This window comes from Schistocerca nitens, chromosome 1 (genome assembly GCF_023898315.1).
Source record: "Schistocerca nitens isolate TAMUIC-IGC-003100 chromosome 1, iqSchNite1.1, whole genome shotgun sequence".
Lineage (NCBI taxonomy): Eukaryota > Metazoa > Arthropoda > Insecta > Orthoptera > Acrididae > Schistocerca > Schistocerca nitens.
Genome location: NC_064614.1, coordinates 540,219,003 through 540,240,301, shown reverse-complemented (window position 1 = coordinate 540,240,301; position 21,299 = coordinate 540,219,003). Strand labels below are relative to the sequence as shown.

The window sequence follows — 21,299 nt, the reverse complement described above, 5'->3', positions numbered from 1 at the left end:
TCCCGGTTGAGAGTCTGTATGCAGAAGCTGCTGAACTGCCTCTGTCATACTGCTGTGACTTTCTCTTGTATGCATGCCTTTTGTCTGCCGTTCCTGGCCACCCATCCTATGCCTCCTTTTTCGATGACTTCTTTTATCACCAGTATTGGGCACATCCCTCTTCTCTGTTACTTCCTGGAGTTTGCTTTTGGCTCTTGCTCCAGCAGCTTAACTTGACGCTACCTGCCACTTTCCCAATACCATGTGAACCCTTCACCACCTTGGCTTTGTGTGGTGGCCCATTTTCACTTTGGCCTGCATTCTCTTCCTAAGGACACTACTCCAGCCTTGCTCTATCACCATAAGTTTACCGACCATCGCATGTAACTTTGTGATAATACAGTCATGTACACTGACGGCTCTCGGACTGACAGTGAACATATTGTTGGGTGTGCCTTCGTCATTGGCACTTACAATTTTTGGTATCTGCTTCCAGAACACTACTCAGTATTTACAGCAGAGCTCTTCACCCTGTATCAGGCCATGCAGTACATCCAGAGATACAGGCTTTTTAGTTATGTCATCTGCTCCAACTCTCTCAGACCCTCCGTGTGTCATGCACTGTCCATCCCTTGGTGCAACAGACCCAGGAAAGCCGTCACTTGCTCATGCTTGATTGAGCCCCTGTGATGTTTATGTGGCTTCCTGGTCACATAGGTCTGACAGGAAATGAGGCCGCTGACACTGCTGCCAAGGATGCAGTTCTTGTACCTCGGCCTGCTAGTTCTTCCATTCCCTCCAATAATCTCTTTGTTGTCGGCTGTCAGCAGGTGGTGTCACTTCGGCATCACCACTTGTCTTCCGTTCATGGGAACAAGCTCCGGGGGAATGGAGCCTCTCCCAGTGGCTTGGACGCCGTATTGGGCACTATCTCTTTAGCCATCACCATTTGTTAAGTGGTGCTCCCCCACCACTTTGTGCTCATCGCCCTCAATCTTTGATGGTTCATCATTTCCTGATGGAATGCCCACTTTTTAACTACTTATGTTCTCATTTATTTGCCGTGGGAGTTATCGGCTGTTTGAGCAAATGACGTGTGAGCTGTCAACCCTGTTTCAAGTCGCTGGTTTTAGCTGTCTTTCCTTCTGTTGATTGGGCTTAACGTGTAGTCACTTTTAGCTCTTCTTTTTTTCTTTTTTTTTTTCTACAGTTCTGACATGGGCACATTTGACTCCATTTGTTTTTGCGCCCTAAAACAAAACTAACTAGCTAACTGCTGTAAAAGACTACATCTTGCAGTGTTCTGCTGCTTCTTTGTGATATTGTCTGATGAGGTAAAGTCTGCTCGGAAACTACAATTTTCTATTATCCAGTTTTGTTCATCTTGTTACACTAAACTCTCACTAATCCAACACTCAGTAGACTGTCCTCTCAGTAATCTGGCCCACACATCGCCTCTAGTCACTCTAGCTTCAACGACATGCACAACCACGAATGATGGCACGCAACGCAACAGTGTGGTTAGTTAATTACAATGTTAAACAGTGCTATATGTATTTGAAATTGTTCCTTTCTTTGCAGTTCAGTAGCATGGCTTCTGAAAGGAAACACATTTTGCTAGATCTCAAGCAGAAACCTGCAATTTTAGATAAGTTGAACCAAGGTTTGTAGCATAAAGTCACTGCTGCTCAGTACATTGCTGGACAAGCAACTGTATATGACATCAAAAAGAAGGATGATGATATGTGATGGTACGCAACCCAGATGGAGAGTGAGTTGGCATAATGGAAGGCTATGCGGTAGAGTGAGAATGAAGGACTGGATGTTCCTCTTTACAGATGGTTCATAAAACACAGCAAAGGAATTCCAGTGACCTGATAATACAGGAAAAAGCAGCTGTATTTAACAAAGAAGTTGGTGCCAGTAACTTGTATGCAGCAAGTGGAGGTTGGCTGTCAAACTGGAAAAAATGACATGGCAAGCGGCAGCTGACTGTCACTGGGGAAAGGTGATAATAGAGAAAGAAGATCTAACTGTGATGCCTTGTGCAGTGCTGATGAAACTGGCCTTTTTTACATGATGTTTCTTCAAAAACATTAGTTGCCAAAAACAAGAAGGCATCTCATCGGCACAAACATCAGAAACAGTGCATAACAGTAATGGCATGTTATAACAGTACAGTTCATAGTGAGTGGGAAATCATTACAGTTGCAATTCTGTGAGATAGGTAGATTGGCCACCAGAGTGCATTAGTGTCATACACTTTTAGTATTATTAGTAGGCCTGGGAGGGTATATAAGGGACCATTGTGATGGAGACAGAGATACAACTTATTAGTGTGAGACATTGTTAACATACCCGATAGAGACTGAAAGGAGCTTCATTGTAAGTATCTGCTAGCTGGCCAGTCAAATTGTGAAGTGTCTAGACTTAATAACAGTGGCTCGATGGTGGACGGCATGAGGATGTGACAGCAGGCATATCCTTAGTCAAGGTTCTCGTCCATCAAGTCATACTGCCACAAGTGAGGATTGCTGTAATATGCACCGAGCTCACTGTAAAACCTTCAAGTCTATGCTCCCCACCTGAGAACAAGTAACAGACTCCTTGCAAAATTCTGTGTCATCCTGCATCATTGGTTGGAGATTAGCAGCAGCCTGACTAGAAAATTACCACCCTATGTCTACGCTACCATTAACGTGAGACACAAAAGTCTGTATTTGGAGTGGTGCCGTGACTGGGAAGAGTGGAATGCTTATGAATGGCATTGCATTGTGCTTAAAAGTAAATGCAGTTCTGCACTACACTGGATGACCATTGTCGGTGAGTGACCTGGGAAGAGATCCTAGTCTTCCAATCTTACGGAGAAGCACAGCAGTGTGTTACTCCTGGTTTCATCGGATGAGACTCCGCGTCAGAGATGTTAGTAATTGAGGGAACTCTGATAGCGTAACGGCATGTCTCGGACATCCTTCATCCTCGAGTGTTATCTCTCATATGACTTTATCACGGGGCTCGTTTTTCAACAGGACAATGCTTGTCCCCATGAGGCGTCTCTCTATGAACTGTCTGCTCAAAGTTGAGGTACTCCCATGGCCAGCAAGGTACCCAGATCTGTCCCTAGTAGAACACGAGAGACCGGCTCAGACATCAGTTCTGTTCTGTTGCCATTATCCAGTATATTAAGGACCTATTAAAACAGTTGTGGGCCAGTTTGCCTCAAGAGAGGATGAAACAAACTTAAGAATTAGTATATGCATTCAAGTCAAAGGGGGTGCAATGTCATACTGTATGCAGGCTGATACTGTCAAGCTTTTTGTAAATTTTACTCAATTTTGTAATCATTGAAGAAGCATCACCTGCTATCTCAACCCATGAAGTTTCATTTAGTTTCCTCCTCCTCCTCTTCTGGATTCTTGACCTTTTTGTCAGGCAATGTGATATAAGGACATTATCTTATTTACTTCTACTATTTTTGATCAGTTTTATATAATGACTGGGGCTGCCAGTCGGATGCGCAAGTGTGGCTCTCACCTCATGACACATCCTGGGAAGCTTTCGGCTGTTTTTGGTCAGCATAATATCCCCACAATACAGGTTTTACCTGTCCTTTATAGCTGTTTTTATTATGTCCTTCTACATTTTCTATCCTCAGTGAACATGCTAATGGTCATTTTACCTGTCCACCTTCTTCAGTTTAGAAGTATTTTATTGATTCGACAAACCCACGATGGAGGGACCAGTGACTTAGTAGTTTGGTTCCTTAAATGTGTCATTGGAGTTCATCCATTCAGCCCTTGCGTCACTTAAACAAAATTTACACAAAAAATAGCAATATAAACATCTAAATACATATGACCAAACCACTGTAAAGTGCGTGGTGGAGGTTACCATGTTAGGGTTTCTTTCCATTCGATTTGTGTATGGAACACTGGAAGAATGCTTCCTTAAATCCTTAAATGTCTCCATGCATATGGCAGTTAGTATCGTCTTGTCTCGATCCATATTGGAAACGATAGTCAAAGATACCCCATTTAATTCTGGTTCTCAAAACTTTGTTAACCATTAATGGGATAGCTGGCATCCATTTTTAAACATCTGCCAGTTCAGGTTTTACGGCATGTCTGTGACACTCCCACGGGTCATACAAACCTGTCACCATAGATGCTGGCCTTTTGTATATATGTTCTTTACCCCTAGTAGACCTATTTAGTATAAGTTCCATGCATTTGAACTAATTCTAGGACAGTATACCGATGCTACCTCTTCTTTAGTCTTTTTCTTCTTGTTTATTCCGGCTTCTTGACATCTCTTGTGAAGAGACATGATACAAGTTCCGTAGTGGTGTAGGACAATCAATGAAGTTACACAACAGTTAATAATTTAACTTTTGAAGCTGCCAGTTTATTGGCATTTATGGAAAGAAAAACACTCTTATACTCTCATACAGTCAGCAAACTTCATGTAACATTTTGTGTGTGTAATGGGCCTTAATATGTCACAATGAATTAATTAAGCTGGTTTACAGTGATGCTAGGCAACGTAATCAAGAAGGTGATGCATGTCTCAATTAAAACTGGACCTCGATATTTTGAATAAACTTTCAGTTCATTTTCTTTTCAAAATCAGCACTTGACTCAAAATTAATTTCCAACTTCGTGCATCAAGTCCAACTGCATTTGAAACTACTGTATGCAATTTACTGGACAGCTCGATTACGCACCGACGTGTAACATATTTCAAATCGAGCATGCAGGTTTCATTTTTCCCTAATGGGCTAAACGACTCTTCTGTAATAACGTGATGTGTCTATCTCATGTAAAGTTTAAATGAAACTGGATTTACTCTCCATTTGGGTGAAGATCACAAAATAAAATTAACCACATAGATCAGTGAACTGTACTTTTAGCACTCTAAGTGATAACTCGTCTCAGAGTAAAAGCTGCACATAAATTCACTTTTTTATGCATGCAAAATTCAAAACACCTTTATATTAAACAAATAAATTATGGCATGTAATTATTAATCAAACATTTCTGATTCTGAATAAACTTCAAGCACTTGTATTTCATAATCCATAAAGTTTTATCGCCTGAGAGAAATTATTAGTTTGATATAACGGGTCAAGATCACAGTCAACTCGTGTCTGGATGATGACAACACGAATCAACACTTGCTTGAAATGAATGAAATACCTGTACTGAAAAATACTGTTCGTTTAGTAATTTGCAGACTTTTACAACAAATTCGGTGCCCCTTTGCATCGCTACAATAGGATACAAAAGTATATTGCAAACCATCTCTTTCTTTACACTGGCTACATTTTTCCCTTACATCGCGCTTTAAAAAAATGTACAAAGAAAATAGCAATATCAACATCTACAAACATACTGTGCAAACCACTATGAAGTGTGTGGTGGAGGGTACTCCTGTTGTACTGTGGTAGGGTTTCTTCCCATTAGATTTGCATATGGAGCACTGGAAGAATGGTTGCATAAGTGCCGCTGTGCAGTATTCTCTTATAAATCAGTTTGCCACTTGGTTTACCTAAAATTGAGCCCACGAGGTCATTCCATTTCATATTCGTGAACATTTTTACAGGCAAATACTTGTATGAGTTGACTGATTCTATTTGTTAGTCATTGGTATTGTAGTCATAGGACACTGTGTTTTTGTGCTTTATGGTGTGCACAATTTTGTATTTTGAGTATTTAAAGCTGGTTGTCTAGTTTTACATGTCTTTGAAAACTTTTCAAGATTTGCCGGAATATTTCTGCAGCTTTTTTCAGATGGTAATTCATTCTAGACAATTAAATCATGTGAAAAAAGTGTTGTTACTATAAATATTGCATTCCAATGATTAATGTTCAGAGGGAACACACCTGGAGTTATGTAATAAATGACATTGTTATGAGCTATGAGGTGCAAAAGGGGTAAAAATTATTATTTTGTGCCATAGAAATTTCCTGATTCCATTCCATTAGTTTGATTTGTTGTAATTTTTCTGTCAAATCTCTGCTGTGACATAATTACCAGTTGTTGTCTTCATCCTTTTAATAGGAGTCTTGTTTCCTTACAACTTCATTTTTAAAAATCATTTATCGTATTATTTTGGTATGTGATAAGAAAAACATAGATTAACTGAATTAAACACTGTTGCAATGTTTGTGTCATTTTGTTTGATAACAACATAAAATTTTAAGTATTTGTTCTTTGATCAAAGTTTATGCCCTTTAACTATCCATGCTTGATTTTTGGAGATTGTAGGTAATACATGAAAATTATGACTATGAACATTTTACATTCCCGTAAGACATAGAAACTTTTTTTTCCAAGAAAAATTTGATCCTGACAGTTATTTCAATCATTTCCAGGTTGTGTTGTGGAAAATTCTGATGTCATATTTCTCGCAATGAAACCAATTTACTTGGATGCAGCATTGGTGGACATAAAAAATACTTTGAAACAACCGGTCAGCAATAAACTCTTTGTTTCATTGTTGGCTGGCGTGCCATTGAAAGTACTTGAGGAGGTAAGGTGGATTTTCATTGTGTATTCGGCTAATACTGATTTGCATAAATCTCAAATCGGTTATTTTCATGTTTAAGGTGCTGACCTCTCCCACTCCTTTGTAATTATTTGTGCATTTCAGTCCGTTTTGTGATGAACAAAAAACTAATGGTTTTTCAACTGTTATTTTGTGTAACTCGGCAGTACTGAGCATCTATTTGTGTTTTCAGTAGTGTATGAGGTAATAAATCCTTGCAGAATGTGTAGTCAGTCCTGCTGTGTCAAGGACTAGAATCGATCTGCGATTATTCCTTGCCTGTCATAAGAGGTGAATAAAAGGAGTCCTATACCTAATGATGCTTTTACATTGACAATCTGCCCATCATGCACTGTGATCTCTGCACCTACTACTGTAGCTGATCTGTTTTGGGCAGGTGGGTGGTTATCATGTATCCTCACAGTTGTAGCCCCCTGATAATGCAGGGATTACACTGTTGATGCCAGAGCTGTAATATCCTCATGTATGTGAGGAGTAAGTGCCTGGCCATTCCAGGGTGCTGGGACTATGGGCAGTGGCTACTATTCCAGGTAGCCTGTGCTGTGGCAGGGTGGTGCCCATTGGGAGAGCCTCCAGTCGGAGTGAGTGGCATCAGGGTGGATGATCTTCGATGAAAAAAATGACACACATCCATATCTGTGCCAGCAACGCTGTCTCAGCAGATACAAAGCAATATTTTTACGCAAAAGCTTACAACCCCATGGTGTTTCCATCTTTGGCCATGCCTTGGCGTGAGTCAGGAAAGGAAAAATGGAGGTGGACAGACTGCCCAGTTCTTGGTAAGCTCCAGAACCGATGCAGAATTGTTTGCTACAACGAAGTCATGGATTTTCATTGAAAATGAAAATGTTGAGGATTGGTTTGGAGATGTTGCTGCAATATACAAGAAGAGAAATGGATATTTGTTGATCAAAACACTGAATGCTAAACAAGGAGAGGGATGTTAGACCTGTGACAAGCTTGGGGATACGCCAGTTACCATTTCTCCTCATAGCAAGCTGAACAGGATTCCAGAGTCACTTTCCATCAGGACCTGACATTATAAACAAATGAAGATCTTGATGCTGACTTAGTTGTGTGGAGTCCATTTTATTCGTCGCATCCAGATAGGACCTAAGGGTAATGCGGCATACATTGGAGCTTTCATCCTAGCCTTCGATGAAAATATTTTAGCTGAGGAAGTATGATGTAAGGCCACATTTTCCTCCTCTTCTGGGATGTTTTAGGTACCAGAGGTTTGGACATATGTTCTCCTCCTACACTAATGAGGTTACTTGTGGGGCTTAGGACAGTGCATGAGGCAGTCCTTGTGAACAGCCTCTACATGTGAAAACTGTCCAGAATTCCGCCACCTCATTCTCCCACATGTTAAATTTCAAGGAATATAAAATAGACTGACGTCCTTTCTTATCAAGATGCTAAGAAAAAGTTTGAATGATTCCACATGTGCCATATAATGCCTATTTTTAAGTGTTGTGTTGAAACCACACCTAGCACAATGGTGTGGATTCAAAAGAACACTCCTGGCCCTAGACACATGCAAGTGCCAGTTTTTCCGTTGAGGGAGGGGACATCAGCTCCCTCAAACCTGTAATGCACAGCACTGGTGGTAACCACCCAATCAGTGCAGCCAGAGGTGCCTTACTCTCCTCTGGCATGATCAGGGAAGAGTACACCTGCCAAAGTGTCCCCTTCCAGGATGAAACAGACCAGCAGTCTACCACCAACCAGTTACTGCAGTGACTGACTGAGCGACAGGCTGTGAGTCATAAAAAAGAACTGTACTCCTGTCCCAGAAGTCAAGACAGGAGAAGTCTCATGGAAACTGAAACTATACAGAGAAAAGGAGGGTAGATTACAGGGTAAATAATAAAATTCTGGTGTATCGTCGTCTTAGTCCCCCTACCCCAGAGCTTGAGCCCTTGAATATCAATGAAGGCTCTCAATTCAGATGGAGGATGACTCAGCATTAAGGTAGGTTATACTCCTGTTTCCCATTCACTGCTTTCTCAAATCTCAGTCTGATGTTTGTTGGATGAAACTCTAATGGCTATGTATTATGTAGTCGTGTAGCAGTTCAGGTGCCACAGTTCTTAGGAATCTGACTCCCTACTATTGAAATCTATAAATCCTAGTGTAAAAATCGCAGTAGCACTGAGGGGGCATCTAGAGAAGTCTCGGGCACTTTCCGTTAGCACATGCTGCTAACCTCTGCTTGAGAAGCTGTGGCTGTTCGTGTCTTCCTGTCAGGGTAACAGGGTAACAGTATGTGTTACTATCTACCTCCAGACAGATCTATACTGTATCAGGAGCTGGTGAAGTTGCTGGAACAGCTGCTTCCATCTAGGCTCCAGCCTATAATCCTCTGTGGGGCAGCAAAGCACATCTAGCAGGGGCCAAATAACGGAACAGAACTGGAAGTCTCCCAGCTTTATACTGGAGCTGCAACACATTTCAGTATGGCCAATGGAACATATATAATAGATCTTACTGTCTGCTGCCTGAGCATTTCACTGTTGATCCAGTGGTCTATCCATGGCCACTTCTGTGACAGCAACCACTTTCCAATCACTCTCTCTTTCTCAGATCACGGATCAATGGAACATGCACCATGATGATATCAAAGGAGTGGTACAAGATACTATTACCACAATTATACATGCTTCAGATGCTGCTATACCCTATTCTTCATGCCATTCTCACAGGAAACCTGTGCCATGGTGGTGTGAAGAAATAGCTGTGGATATCGGAGAGCATTAAAAGGCTCTCCAAGAACACAAATTCCATCTTTCTGCACAACATTTAATAGCATTCAGGAGACTTTGAGTAAAGGCACAGTTTCTACTGTGTATCATCTGTGAGAGCCTGCATTCCATGATCCCGAGTATGCACTAAACACCACATATGTGGCCACCCACCATCCACAGTAATTCCTGGCATCTCCTTCAATGGCGACATCTGTACTGATCCTGCAGTCATTGCTTAAAGTTTTGTGGCACATTTTGTCAAACTGTCTACATGCTCAGTTTGTATACGGCCTGAGACAACCAGGAAATCCGTGAAAAAACCAGAGAAAATCCAGGGTGTTGTTAAAACACTGGAAATTTTTCATTGTTTGAGTTTTTGGTTAAATTTTTTGTAATTTTGTCTGATAAAGATTGTTACTCTAGCAAAGGATTTCGCTTTAGCCCACTAGTACAGAATAATACTGTAGCAATAAAACATAAAAGAGAGAGAAACACCAAAATGAAACCTAAGATTGCAAACAAAATGTGCCATTTACAACAAAACATGGTGCACACACAAGTGTATGCAGACAGTAAAATGTGTCAAAGGCTTTAGGAGAGAACTATGCAATACTTAATAACAAGAAACTTCATAACAAGAAACTGCCTGCAATGAGTGTGACATCACAACTGTTACAGTAGCTAGCTTCATTTGATCTATTACCAGCTGGCTCACAAGCATTCACAGAGTTGCTTATGAACAGCGCCTCCTCTAGCTTCTGGCTACTTGAAGTGTAGCTGTATAAGCAGTAGCAGCAAGCAGCCAGATACTAGTGTCTCCATGTAACCTGTGTTCACATTCCATGATTTTGCTGTTTCCTCTTCATTTACAGCTCTCATGTCAAATGAAAACAAGAGATTTCTGTGGCTGGGAGGTACCAAGTGGATTAAAATAAATCATATAATTACGGACAACTAAAATATGTTGTTGGTTTCGGTTTTCATATTTTATATTATTTCCATATTATTGGCAATCGAGCATTAATCATCTTGCAGGGCAATGAAGTTATTTTTGTTGGTTTGCTAAAGAAATTTCGCTTTTATTAATCTTCACTGCAGAGGCAGACAATTTATTTGAAACAATGTCTCATTCCACATTACTGGCTAGTGTCAACTGTTAACAGAATTTCAAGTGCATGTTTTCGTCTTTTGGCACGTAGGGTATAATGCCATAATAAAGAACTAAATATGAGATAATGGTATTGGTATTCCAAGAAATTTGGCATCCTGAACCACACTGAAAAGCATAATACCAGACAGGGGCCTACTTTAGTGTGAATCTGGACATACAAATGTGCACATTAAGCCAAATTATGTATTTTAGTATGGTTTACGAAATTCCAGTGCTCGTGGAGTATTCTGATGTCCTGTTTCTTTTATGACATGATGCAAGATCTGTTAATGCTATATGCATACAAACATATGTCAGTGTTCGTTAGAAGATGACTAAGTAAGCAAATTTGGCCAGTAGTATTGAATAAAATGTTTTGTTACAAATATATAGGTGGGTTTAGCAGAATTTCACAAATCTACCATCTGTGAGAGACAATATTTTTCAATAACTTCTCTAGGCATGATGTTATTTCTTAATTTGTATTGTTTACATCTTAAATTTACAGAACGCCATTCTTCGGTAATTTGTAAGTCTGGCAGCACATTGTGTTTTATCATTGTAACTCCCCACAAGGCTCTGCCAGTTACAGTTTCCTGACTTTACAGATAACTTTGCTAATATTTTATATCATTTGAAAAAGTCATGAAAAACTTATTGTCCTTAGTTCTGGCATATACAAACAACTGTTTTTTGTTTTTGCATGAAATTTGTATTCATTCTTACTAGCTTTTTGCAGTGCTGTGTGGGTGTAAATGTGATTGGAAATGCTAGATAACAGTACTGCAGAGCATAATTTAAAAAAAAAAAATTAATATATATATGTTAAAGTCCAGTTACGAAATGAATATTATGGCGAGGACTGCTTTCTCATTTTGCATTCTTTATTTGGATAGGATATGATAAAACTATTACCTGAAGCACAATAACTATGTACGTCCTCTCCGAACAGCATGCTGCAGTGCTGCACATGGTCATGTGTGGTGCCCTGCTATGCACGAAATTCCAAACACTAATGCACTGAAAGGCATATGAGCAGAGCAGACACCAAACAAGGTCTTCCTGTGTCATCGTAGTTGCGCATTTGTAGTAATGTCTGTTTTCTGGTGTTCTCTGGCAACTGTTGAAACAAACCTATTTCTAACAGGTCAGGGAAAATATTTCAAATGGTGTTTTGGGAAGCATCACTTTCAAAGTAAATTTCCTCCGACACAGGATGAATTATGTTACTTGTGAGAATGTACGATGAATTTCTTAAATCACAAAGTGTTTGACTTTCTTTCAGTTCTTAACACTTTGAGGACCAACCACTTAGAAAAATGTCTAGCCCAAAAGACCAGCCATTTAAAATTTTGCTGGCACATTTGTGTTTGCTATATCTCAAAGGGTAACGTGCAAAAAAGGACTGGTATTACATCTGAAAGCCAGGATTTGCTTGTTGTTGTACTATATGTATATTAATTTAAACCATTAACTTTTACTATTCATATATTCATGCTACTTTTTTGTCATTGGCTGACTACATCAAGTGTCCTATGCTCTGAATATCTGCTGTCACTGGCTGGCAGGATTGGTGACACAAGCTATGATTGGCTGGCAAAAGCACATTGCAGTTAAGATGTCAGTGCTTAGGGAACTAATACGCTGTATTTGCTGGATTTCGTGTTTGTACTTCAATAATAAGAAAATTCACAGTGTACTTGTTGCTGCGCATAAAAGATCTTTCCAAAAGAAATTGTTTTTATGCTGTGTTTCATTTTCTAAGTTCCTGGGAAGCTCTATGCTGATGTATAAAACCTTTACAAATTTAAAGGACTGACATGTTTTACAGCTCTGAGGGAAAGTATACTGTTGCTTAACACAGAAAAAGTGTATTTTCACCTTGGATAAAGTGTGTTTTCATGTGGAAGGGAGAGAGGGGGGGGGGGGAGTGCATTTTTAACCAGGAAATCGGGGAAAAATCCACGAATTTGGTTTGTCCGTGCGTGTACCCTGATGCAGTAACTACCGTCCTAACTTCCTGACCTGGATGTGCATGGCAAATTAGAACTACTTATCTGTCCATGTACATGCTTGAATCACACAGTGTTAATTTAGTGAATTGGAGTTCTGTAGCACTTGAGCATAGACTCGATAAAATCCGTAATCAAATCCTTAAACACCTTAGCAATGACACCATAAAACATGTTCTTGAGGTTTTCCGTTTCATTGTTTAGCAGGTAGGGGAGTTCCCTGCCCCCCCCCCCCCCCCCCCCCCCCGCTCCCCCCGATAACCATCCCCTCTCAACCCCTGCCCCCTTCCACCCCCCACCCGAGTGGTGGGAGAGTATTATTACTCCCCATGAAAAGACTCACAAATTTTTACTAATTATTAACCAATCTCTCCAACAAATGGACTGCGAAAATTATTCAAAAAAATGGTCAACTGTGGACACGTGTTGTTTGCTGGAAGTCGAAGGAAATTTATCGCAATTTCAGTGGCTCAAGGGCATTCCAATCCTCTGCAGACCAATTGATTTGTCTGAAATCTGCAGTGCGCAGTGCTTTCACACATTGCCAACAATTGGTTGCTGTGTTCTTTGATGTACAGGTGGTGTAAAATACCACCTGGCACCATCACATTCTGTCTGATCTGCACAAGTGGGACTCCAGGCCTGCTTACCCATTATTATCCAGAACTCTCTGTCCCTATGACTGTTCTGGGTCCAGACAGGCTCTTAGTGACAAATGTGTGCAGGGACCTGGGGTCCCTCAGAATCAGTTTTGACCATAATTCTATTTGCCATCACAGTGGCATCATGGCTGCAATGGGATCATCGGTCTCACAATCATTGTATGACTATATGGACAATCTTTGCTGGTCTTAAAGATCTTCATCGTGGTGCACCACAGAGAGTCAGCTTCAGGGGGCCTTGCAGAAAGTACATAACTGGGCCATGAATCAGGGTATCAGTTTTCTCCCATGAAAATTTGAGTCATACACTTTCGTAGAGTCAGGACTGTGCACTCACACCCAGAACTTTACCTCAGTAATCAGTTACTTGAAGTCATTTAAACTGTAAACTTCTTAGTCTCATATTTGACAATAAGTTAACATGGTTACCCTCACGTATGTCAGCTCATGGCAAATTTGCATGGGGAAATGTTATACCCTCAAATTTCTCACCAGTACATGGTGCACAGACTGCACAGTTCTCTTGTGGTTCTAAAATGCTTTGATTGTATTCCACATGTCACAATGTATTGCTTACGAGTTGACAGCATCGTCAGTTCTGAGCTTGTTAGACCCTGTCCAACACAGCTGGAGCTTTTGGTACAAGCCCTGTAGATAGTCTACAGATGGAAACTGGTATGCCACCACTGAGGGTCAGATACCAGCAACTGGCAAACTATGCTGACACAATCTGTCAGAAGCGTACCCATTCGTGTTATTCAACTCTGTTTCACAACCAGCAGTTCAGACTGTTTACGAATCACCCAAAAATGGGTAGACCAACTGGAATACAATTGGAAGCTCTATGCAAGGACCTCCAACAGTCCACTCATGTCTGTGATCATGGAGTCCCCTCTCGGCATCCTCTGTGGTATGTACCCAGTCCTATGATTCAGATGGACTTCTTTTGAGGCCCTAAGAAAAATGCTGATCCCACCATTCTCAGATGCCTGTTCTGTTCAGTTCTCTTTGACTATCCGTATTTGACAAGTATCTGCATGAATGGACTGAAAATAATGACTGGGCCAGTTTTGCTTTTGCACACTCAAGGGGCATGAGAAGTATTCTCTGCAGTTGCTTTTGCACACACAAGGGGCACGAGATGTATTCTCTGCAGTTGCTTTTGCACACACGAGGGGCACGAGAAGTATTCTCTGCAGAGTGTGTGAGTGTATAAACTGTAGAATTGGACACCATATCATGGGTTCTGCAGTACCTTAAAAATCTCGCCTCAGAGGACTTCCTGGTTTGTAGAGAGTCTATGAGCTGTATACCAGGCATATCACAGTACCCCAGAAACCTTTTGATTGCTACCATCCAAGATCTACTAGCTGACAACCACAACTCCGGTACGACAGTAACATTCATCTTGACACTGAACCATGTGGGTATTTCAGGAAATGAACTTGCTGACTAATTAAGTAAATAAGCAACTACTTGAGTCAAACTTGTATATCACTGGAGACAAACTTTGAGTACCAGGCACAGACTCAAGATTGTAACTATGACATCACATTTCAAAAACCTGGGATATGGGATGGCAGGCTGCCACAACCTTCAACAAGCTGAGAGCAATTGAGAGCACCACCAAAGTATGGCATACTTCTCTTCAGGTTTCTCAGAAAGTTTCCATCGTACTGTGCTGACTGTGTGTAGGCCACAACAGACTTACTCACAGGTTCCTTTAGTGTATGGAAGACTCACCTCAACGCAGCTTTGGTAGCCCTCTCACGACCGCCCGTATTCTTGTCAAGTATGGTCTGCTGGCTGGTTTGAGAAGAGCTGTCAACTTGCTTACCTCATTACCTAGATACTTGTGGATGATGGGTTAGCAGCTATCAAAGTTCGAAGTTTCCAGAGGGAAAACAGATTTTACAACAAAATTTAACAAACCTTCATGTTTGGTGTCTGGGTTGGTTGTGGACAGAGTACCTCTTGCTGTGGCAGGTGCCCCATGTGGTCTCAGGCTTCTTTCTCCCTCCGCATTGTCATATATTTTTACACTTTTGTGTTTATTTTATTTATCTATCTATTTAAGATAATTAGCTCTCCAGTCCACACTGTCTGCATTTCCTTACCTCATTTTAATTTGTTGCCTCACTTTAGTTGTACTCCTGTTGTGATGACCCTTCTTAGTGTATCCTTCAGTGACTAGTTAGTTTTTAGCTGCCTGTGTTCTCCTCTCACTTCTAACTATCCTGCTAGAGAGCTACTGCCACTCATGTTTTCATCTGCAATGACATGGTCACAGACCCTGTAGCTGACAAGTCTCTTTGTCACTTTTCCTATGAGCTGAGAAAAAGATAACTCAGTACTTTAGCCCCTTTTAATGCTTGATTATAATCATAATCATCATCATTGTTGTCATTGTCGTCAATGTATAGTCAATGGTAAAGCAAGAAGAAAAATGTTTTCACTCTAGTTATAGTAGTGTCAAGATTGTTATGCAATAGATTTACAATCCTTGACAATAACTTAGAAGTGTTGTTATATACATGTAAGAATTGATGCGTTTTGTCTTCCATTGCTAAAATATCACAGTGGAAGGAAAAAATATTTTTGCACATACACAACATTATTAAGTTCATAGCAAAGTATAAAATACTCAGATTCTAATGCTGCTTTGACAGCTAATAATGAATCTGAAAAAAAGTATCTGAAATGATAATTTGTGCTTGCTGTTAATTGTAAAAGCATTGTTTCATTATTGTGCACATAGCTTAAGTTTGTAGGAACCTTGCTGATAGTGTATTCTGCTCTTATGAGTTGATCAACAATTTTCATTTCAAAAGGTATTCAAGAAAATGTATATACCTCTTGCTGAGACTGTTGTCTTCAGTTTTTTTCAGGATGTTTCTAGGTGAATCAGAGAGAACTTAATTATTGTGTGGTCATTCATTCCATGCATTATGTACCAAAAACACAGGTTCACAAATTTCTGCCTGGCAGCAACATATTAAAAATTTAGAAACATTTGCTTGCCATCTTTATATCTTATAAAAATGATGTATGGTATGTACACTGAGATGACAAAAGTTCCTAATATCATGTCATAACTCGTTTTGCCCAGCATAATGCAGCAACTTGACATGGCATGGACTCAATAAGTCGTTGGAAGTCCCCTGCAGAAATATTGAGTTATGCTGCCTGTATATCCATCCATAATTACAGAGCCGGCCGAAGTGGCCGTGCGGTTAAAGGCGCTGCAGTCTGGAACCGCAAGACCGCTACGGTCGCAGGTTCGAATCCTGCCTCGGGCATGGATGTTTGTGATGTCCTTAGGTTAGTTAGGTTTAACTAGTTCTAAGTTCTAGGGGACTAATGACCTCAGCAGTTGAGTCCCATAGTGCTCAGAGCCATTTGAACCATAATTACAGAAGTGTTGTTGGAGTAGGATTTTGTGCATGTACTAACCGTTCGTTTGTGTCCCATAAATGTTCGATAGGATTTATGTAGGGTGATCTGGGAGGCCAAATCACTCATTCAAATTGTCCAGCAATTGGTAACAATCGTGGCCCGGTGACATGGCGCATTGTCATCCATAAAAACTCCATTGTTTGGGAACATCAAGTCCATGAATGACCACAGGTGGTCTCAAAGTAGCCTAATATAACCATTCCAGTCTATGATCTGTTCTGTTGGACCAGAAGACCCAATCTATTCCATGTACATACAACCCACACCGTTATATAGCCACCAGCTTGCACGGTGCCTTGTTGATGACCTGGGTCCATGGCTTTGTGGTAGCACTTGAACCCTACCATCAGGTCGTACCAAGTGAGATTGGGACTCGTCTGCCCAAGCCAAGATTTTCAAGTTGTCTAGGGTCCAACTGATGAAATTACAAGCCCAGGAGAGACATTGCAGGTGACGTTGTGCTATTAGCAAAAGCATCCGAGTCGATCATCTGCTCCCATAGTCCATTAACACCACATTTCACTGCACTGTCCTAACGGATATGTTTGTCATATGTCCCACATTGATTTCTGTGGTTATTTTGCAGAGTGTTGCTTGTCTGTTAGCACTGACAACAGTGTGCAAATCCCACTGCTCTCGGGTGTTAAGTGAAGGCAGCTGGCCATTGCGATATGCATGGTGAGAAGGAATGCATGAAATTTGGTATTCTTAGCACATTCTTGACACTGTGGATCTAAGAATATTGAGTACCTTAACAATTTCTGAAATGGAATGTCCCATGGGTCCAGCTCCAGCAACCATTCCGTGTTCCTGTCATGCTGCCAATTTTCACTGCACTGCTTTCTTTTGTACTTTGTGAACATGATACTACCGTCATTTCTAAATGTACATGTCCAAGGTGTATATGCGCTGGGACAACCGTGAAATCTGGGAAAAACTGGGAAGTTCTTTATCGGAGAAAAAACCAGGAAAAACCTAGGAATTTTTTTAGAATTCCAGGAATTTTGTAATTGTCTTAGTTTTGAGTTAAATTTTTGCAATTTCAGCTGGTAGGAGCTGATAGTCTAACAAAGAATTTTACTTTAGCCCACTACTGTAGAATAATACTGCATCAATAAAACATAAAAGAGAGAAAAAGGCCAGTGTAACATTTAAGTTGCAAAGAAAATGTGCCATATACAACAAAAAAACACCGTGCGCACATAAGTGTCGTATGTTGTGAATAGCTACTTTCATTTTCTGGTGAGATAACGTGACATGAGCTATGATTTCTTGACAAAAGCACATCACAATCTGTATTTCAGTGCTTCGTAAACTAATGTGCTGTGTTTGGTGGAATTCGTATTTATACTTTTGTAATACAAAAATATGTTGCATACATGTTGCTGCACAGCAAAGATCTTTCCAAAATGTGATATATTTTTGCTAGGTTTCATTTCCTAAAGTGCCGGCAAGTGGTATATAAAAACTGTACCATTCAAAGAATTGATTAGTTTTACAGTACTGTCACTTAACACAGAGAAGGTGTATTTTCACTTAGGAAAATGTGTGTTTCTATCTGGGAAAAAGTGTACTTTAACCGGGAAACATGGAAATTTATTTTTTTTCCTTGTCAGCTTATACACGCTGATGTCACTATCTCATGACTTTTGTCACCTCAGTGTATGGTGGACAAAAACGTGGTAACACCAAAAACGCAACACATTACTATGCCTGATACAGTATAGGGAAACTGTTGGTATCCAAACCAGCTTGCCTTGTCTCTGAATGGTTCAGTACGTACTATGTAGAAAGTAGCTCTGTGGGGTTAAGAACCACAGTCTACATCCCTTAGTGATAAGAATGAAAAGGGGATGACATTGGAGCATAACTCAGGAACATATGAAATGAATACTATACACAGGAGAGGGGGATTGAGTATCTGCTGTGGTAGTCGTCTGAGGTGTCTGTCTATAAGTGGTACCAGAACCAGTGTTCTACTTGAGAGATACGATGAGCCCTTCAGCAGACCGCATGGCAGGCACCCATAAAACTGTCTTGGTCTACCTCATCCCTGGTATCACACAGGTCGACGGGTGGTCTCAGGCAGTATAAAATGTGTGGTAGAGCCCCCATTAAATGCCCTCAGCAGTTACTCATTAAACTAAAAAAAAGGGAATCATTAGTAAATATTAGTTAAATGTGCAATTGGTTGTTAAATATTGCTCATTTTTGATTTTGTACTAGCAGGTCGATAATGAAGATAGGTACATTGTTTTTGTTAAGATTATTGGTGGAAAATTATGAAAAGTATTTCTATGAGACGTCTGTTACAACACAAGTGATTGTGGTATTCTAAAACACAGTAGCACAGAAGGTTTAGGTTTTGATATAAAATGTGGTATTTTTAGAAATGTTAATGTGTGTAAATTTTTGTGGCAAAAGCTGCTCTTCAAAAAGTATTGAAAATTATTTGTTTTTGTGTGAAACACATGTGTAGGAAATTGACATTTACAGAGTTCAGTGCAACATGCTGAAGTAATATTGCTTTGAATGTAGTAGATGAATTCACAAACTGAAACACTGAATCCTGTCAGAACTGGAACCGACTTAAATCTGCCCATGCACATTCTATAGAAGTAGTACAGTTATTATTATACTGTGTTTGGAAACATAGTTTTATTTATTTTGAATGTAGGATTGTTGATCTATTAGTTACAAATGTCCTTTCTTTCTTGCATCCAAAGATTTGTTTGATATCATTTGTGTCTAAGATTTTTAATTTTGCTTTGGAGAGTTTATTGCATGCTTTTCAATGTAAGTAGCATCGCCATGTGTTTCACACATTTGTAGTTCAGTTTTATGTTTCAGCGCATTTGACACCCTTTTGTGACAATTACAGCCTACCTACCTTTGTTTCCACTATAACATCTCTTCTTAGTGCTATTTGCCCATTAAGTTTTTCTCCTTTTACTACTTAAGAATAGGTGATTTTATGAACCAGCAACAGCATGTGATATGTAAACTTGTCAGGTTATGAGGAGGAGACCCATTTACACCCAGTGAAAATGGCTGCTGAGAAATATGTTTCGGACAGAAATCAAAGACAAAGTGACACTTCAGTGCATTGAGGAAAGAAATTTCTGGTGTCGTTAAATGATGAAATGGAAAACAGGTGTCTTATTTCTTCATTATCTGTCACATCTTTTACTTTCACTTGTTATAATCTTATTTGCATATGTTGACATTTCATTGCGTCGACTCATCTGTAACACAGCATAAATTTTTCAGAAAATTCATAGGATTGTGCCAGATGCTCGTGTCATCCGTGTGATGCCAAACACACCAGTACTAGTTGGAGCAGGCTGTTCGGGTATGATTGTAATCTCTTATCTTTTGTATATACTTAGGAAAGTATAAGTTGTTGGACTTTATTGTGTAGGAAAAAGTGGGGAGAACAGGCCCGTATGGAAAGTAGTCCAACAGTGAATAACCAGAATTAGACTAAATGCTTGGATGGTACACTGGATAACAAGAGTTTGATCAATGGTGCTGCAAAGACAAAAGTTTGTAGTGAAAATTAAATTGGGAGAGGGTATTTTAACTTAAGTAGTCGCAAGTCCTTAAAGCTTAGAGAGAGTGAAGAGATTATCTCTTTTATACAGTTGTGAATTATATATTACAGCTCGTGGAAAAAAGAATGTTTTTGCTCTGTTGGGTGTTAAGACGAATGACATTCTTAATTCCTGCCATTTGTTTGGTGTCATTATTTTGTGCTGTTTGTCTCATAATGGCATAACATGTAGCTTTGCATTGGTATATTTCTAATGTATTGAAAGAAACATGAAAAGATAAATACAAATGTTAGAGGTATTAATGGTTTTTTATGCTGGCTTGAATGTGAACAATCAAATGAGTGTGTAGAAGTTTGGAAAACTTTGCTCTATACACTATCTGAACTAAAGTATCTGGACACCTCTTTGTAATGTAGAGTAGACCACCAGCTATCGCAAGAGGTAGACCTACCAGTATAAAGGAAGATTGGGGGTGGGGGGGTTATTGTGTTGTTAGTAGAGAAGCAGTAACAGCAGAATGGGTCAATCAGGAGTGCTTATTGGCTTTGAATGTGATCTAGTCATTGGATGTCCTCTGAGAAACAAATCAATTGGGGAGATTTCAACGTTTCCAAAGCTGCCCAAGTCGACTGTTGGTGATGTGATTGTGAAATGGAAATGCGAAAGAACAACCACCCCTAAATCAATACCAGTCATGAAGCAACATCTCTGGGGCAATAGTTCATAGACAATAACATTGCTGAAATAGGCTAGCTTACTCAGGGTCCTGACCTGAACCCAACAGAACACCTCAGCACCTGTTGAGGAAGAAATTACCATTCCTCCAGTCATTCAGATACATTATTGAAAGTGTCCCCAGAAGAGTTAAAGCTTTCATAAAGGTGAAGGGTGGACACCACCTCCATATTTTGCCCACTAGTAGGTGTCCTGATACTTCCGTTCAGATAGTGCATATACTCAGTGATTTCTTTTTAAATAGTATGAGACATAATTTCTTCTTCTTCTTCTTCTTCTTATTATTATTCCAGTAAAACTTGCTCAAAACGGAATCGCATGGCACTAAAATAATTGCCCAAATTGGGCAAGTTTCCGGATCACGCATAATTCAGTAGGCTACATAAAATGTCAGGTATCGTGAATAAAAGTGTAAATTTGTAATTATTTATGTATT

General features: G+C 40.0%; 1 protein-coding gene across 2 annotated transcripts in view; it reads left to right on the top strand.

Moving 5' to 3' along the window:
- Positions 1-21,299, top strand: part of LOC126253863 (uncharacterized) — an 83,848-nt gene that overhangs the window by 26,439 nt on the left and 36,110 nt on the right. For both annotated transcript variants that reach the window (XM_049955261.1, XM_049955262.1), the window contains 2 exons: positions 6,354-6,511; positions 19,845-19,926. In XM_049955261.1, coding sequence (XP_049811218.1) covers positions 6,354-6,511; positions 19,845-19,926 — 240 coding nt within the window. The remainder of the gene's footprint in view (positions 1-6,353; positions 6,512-19,844; positions 19,927-21,299) is intronic.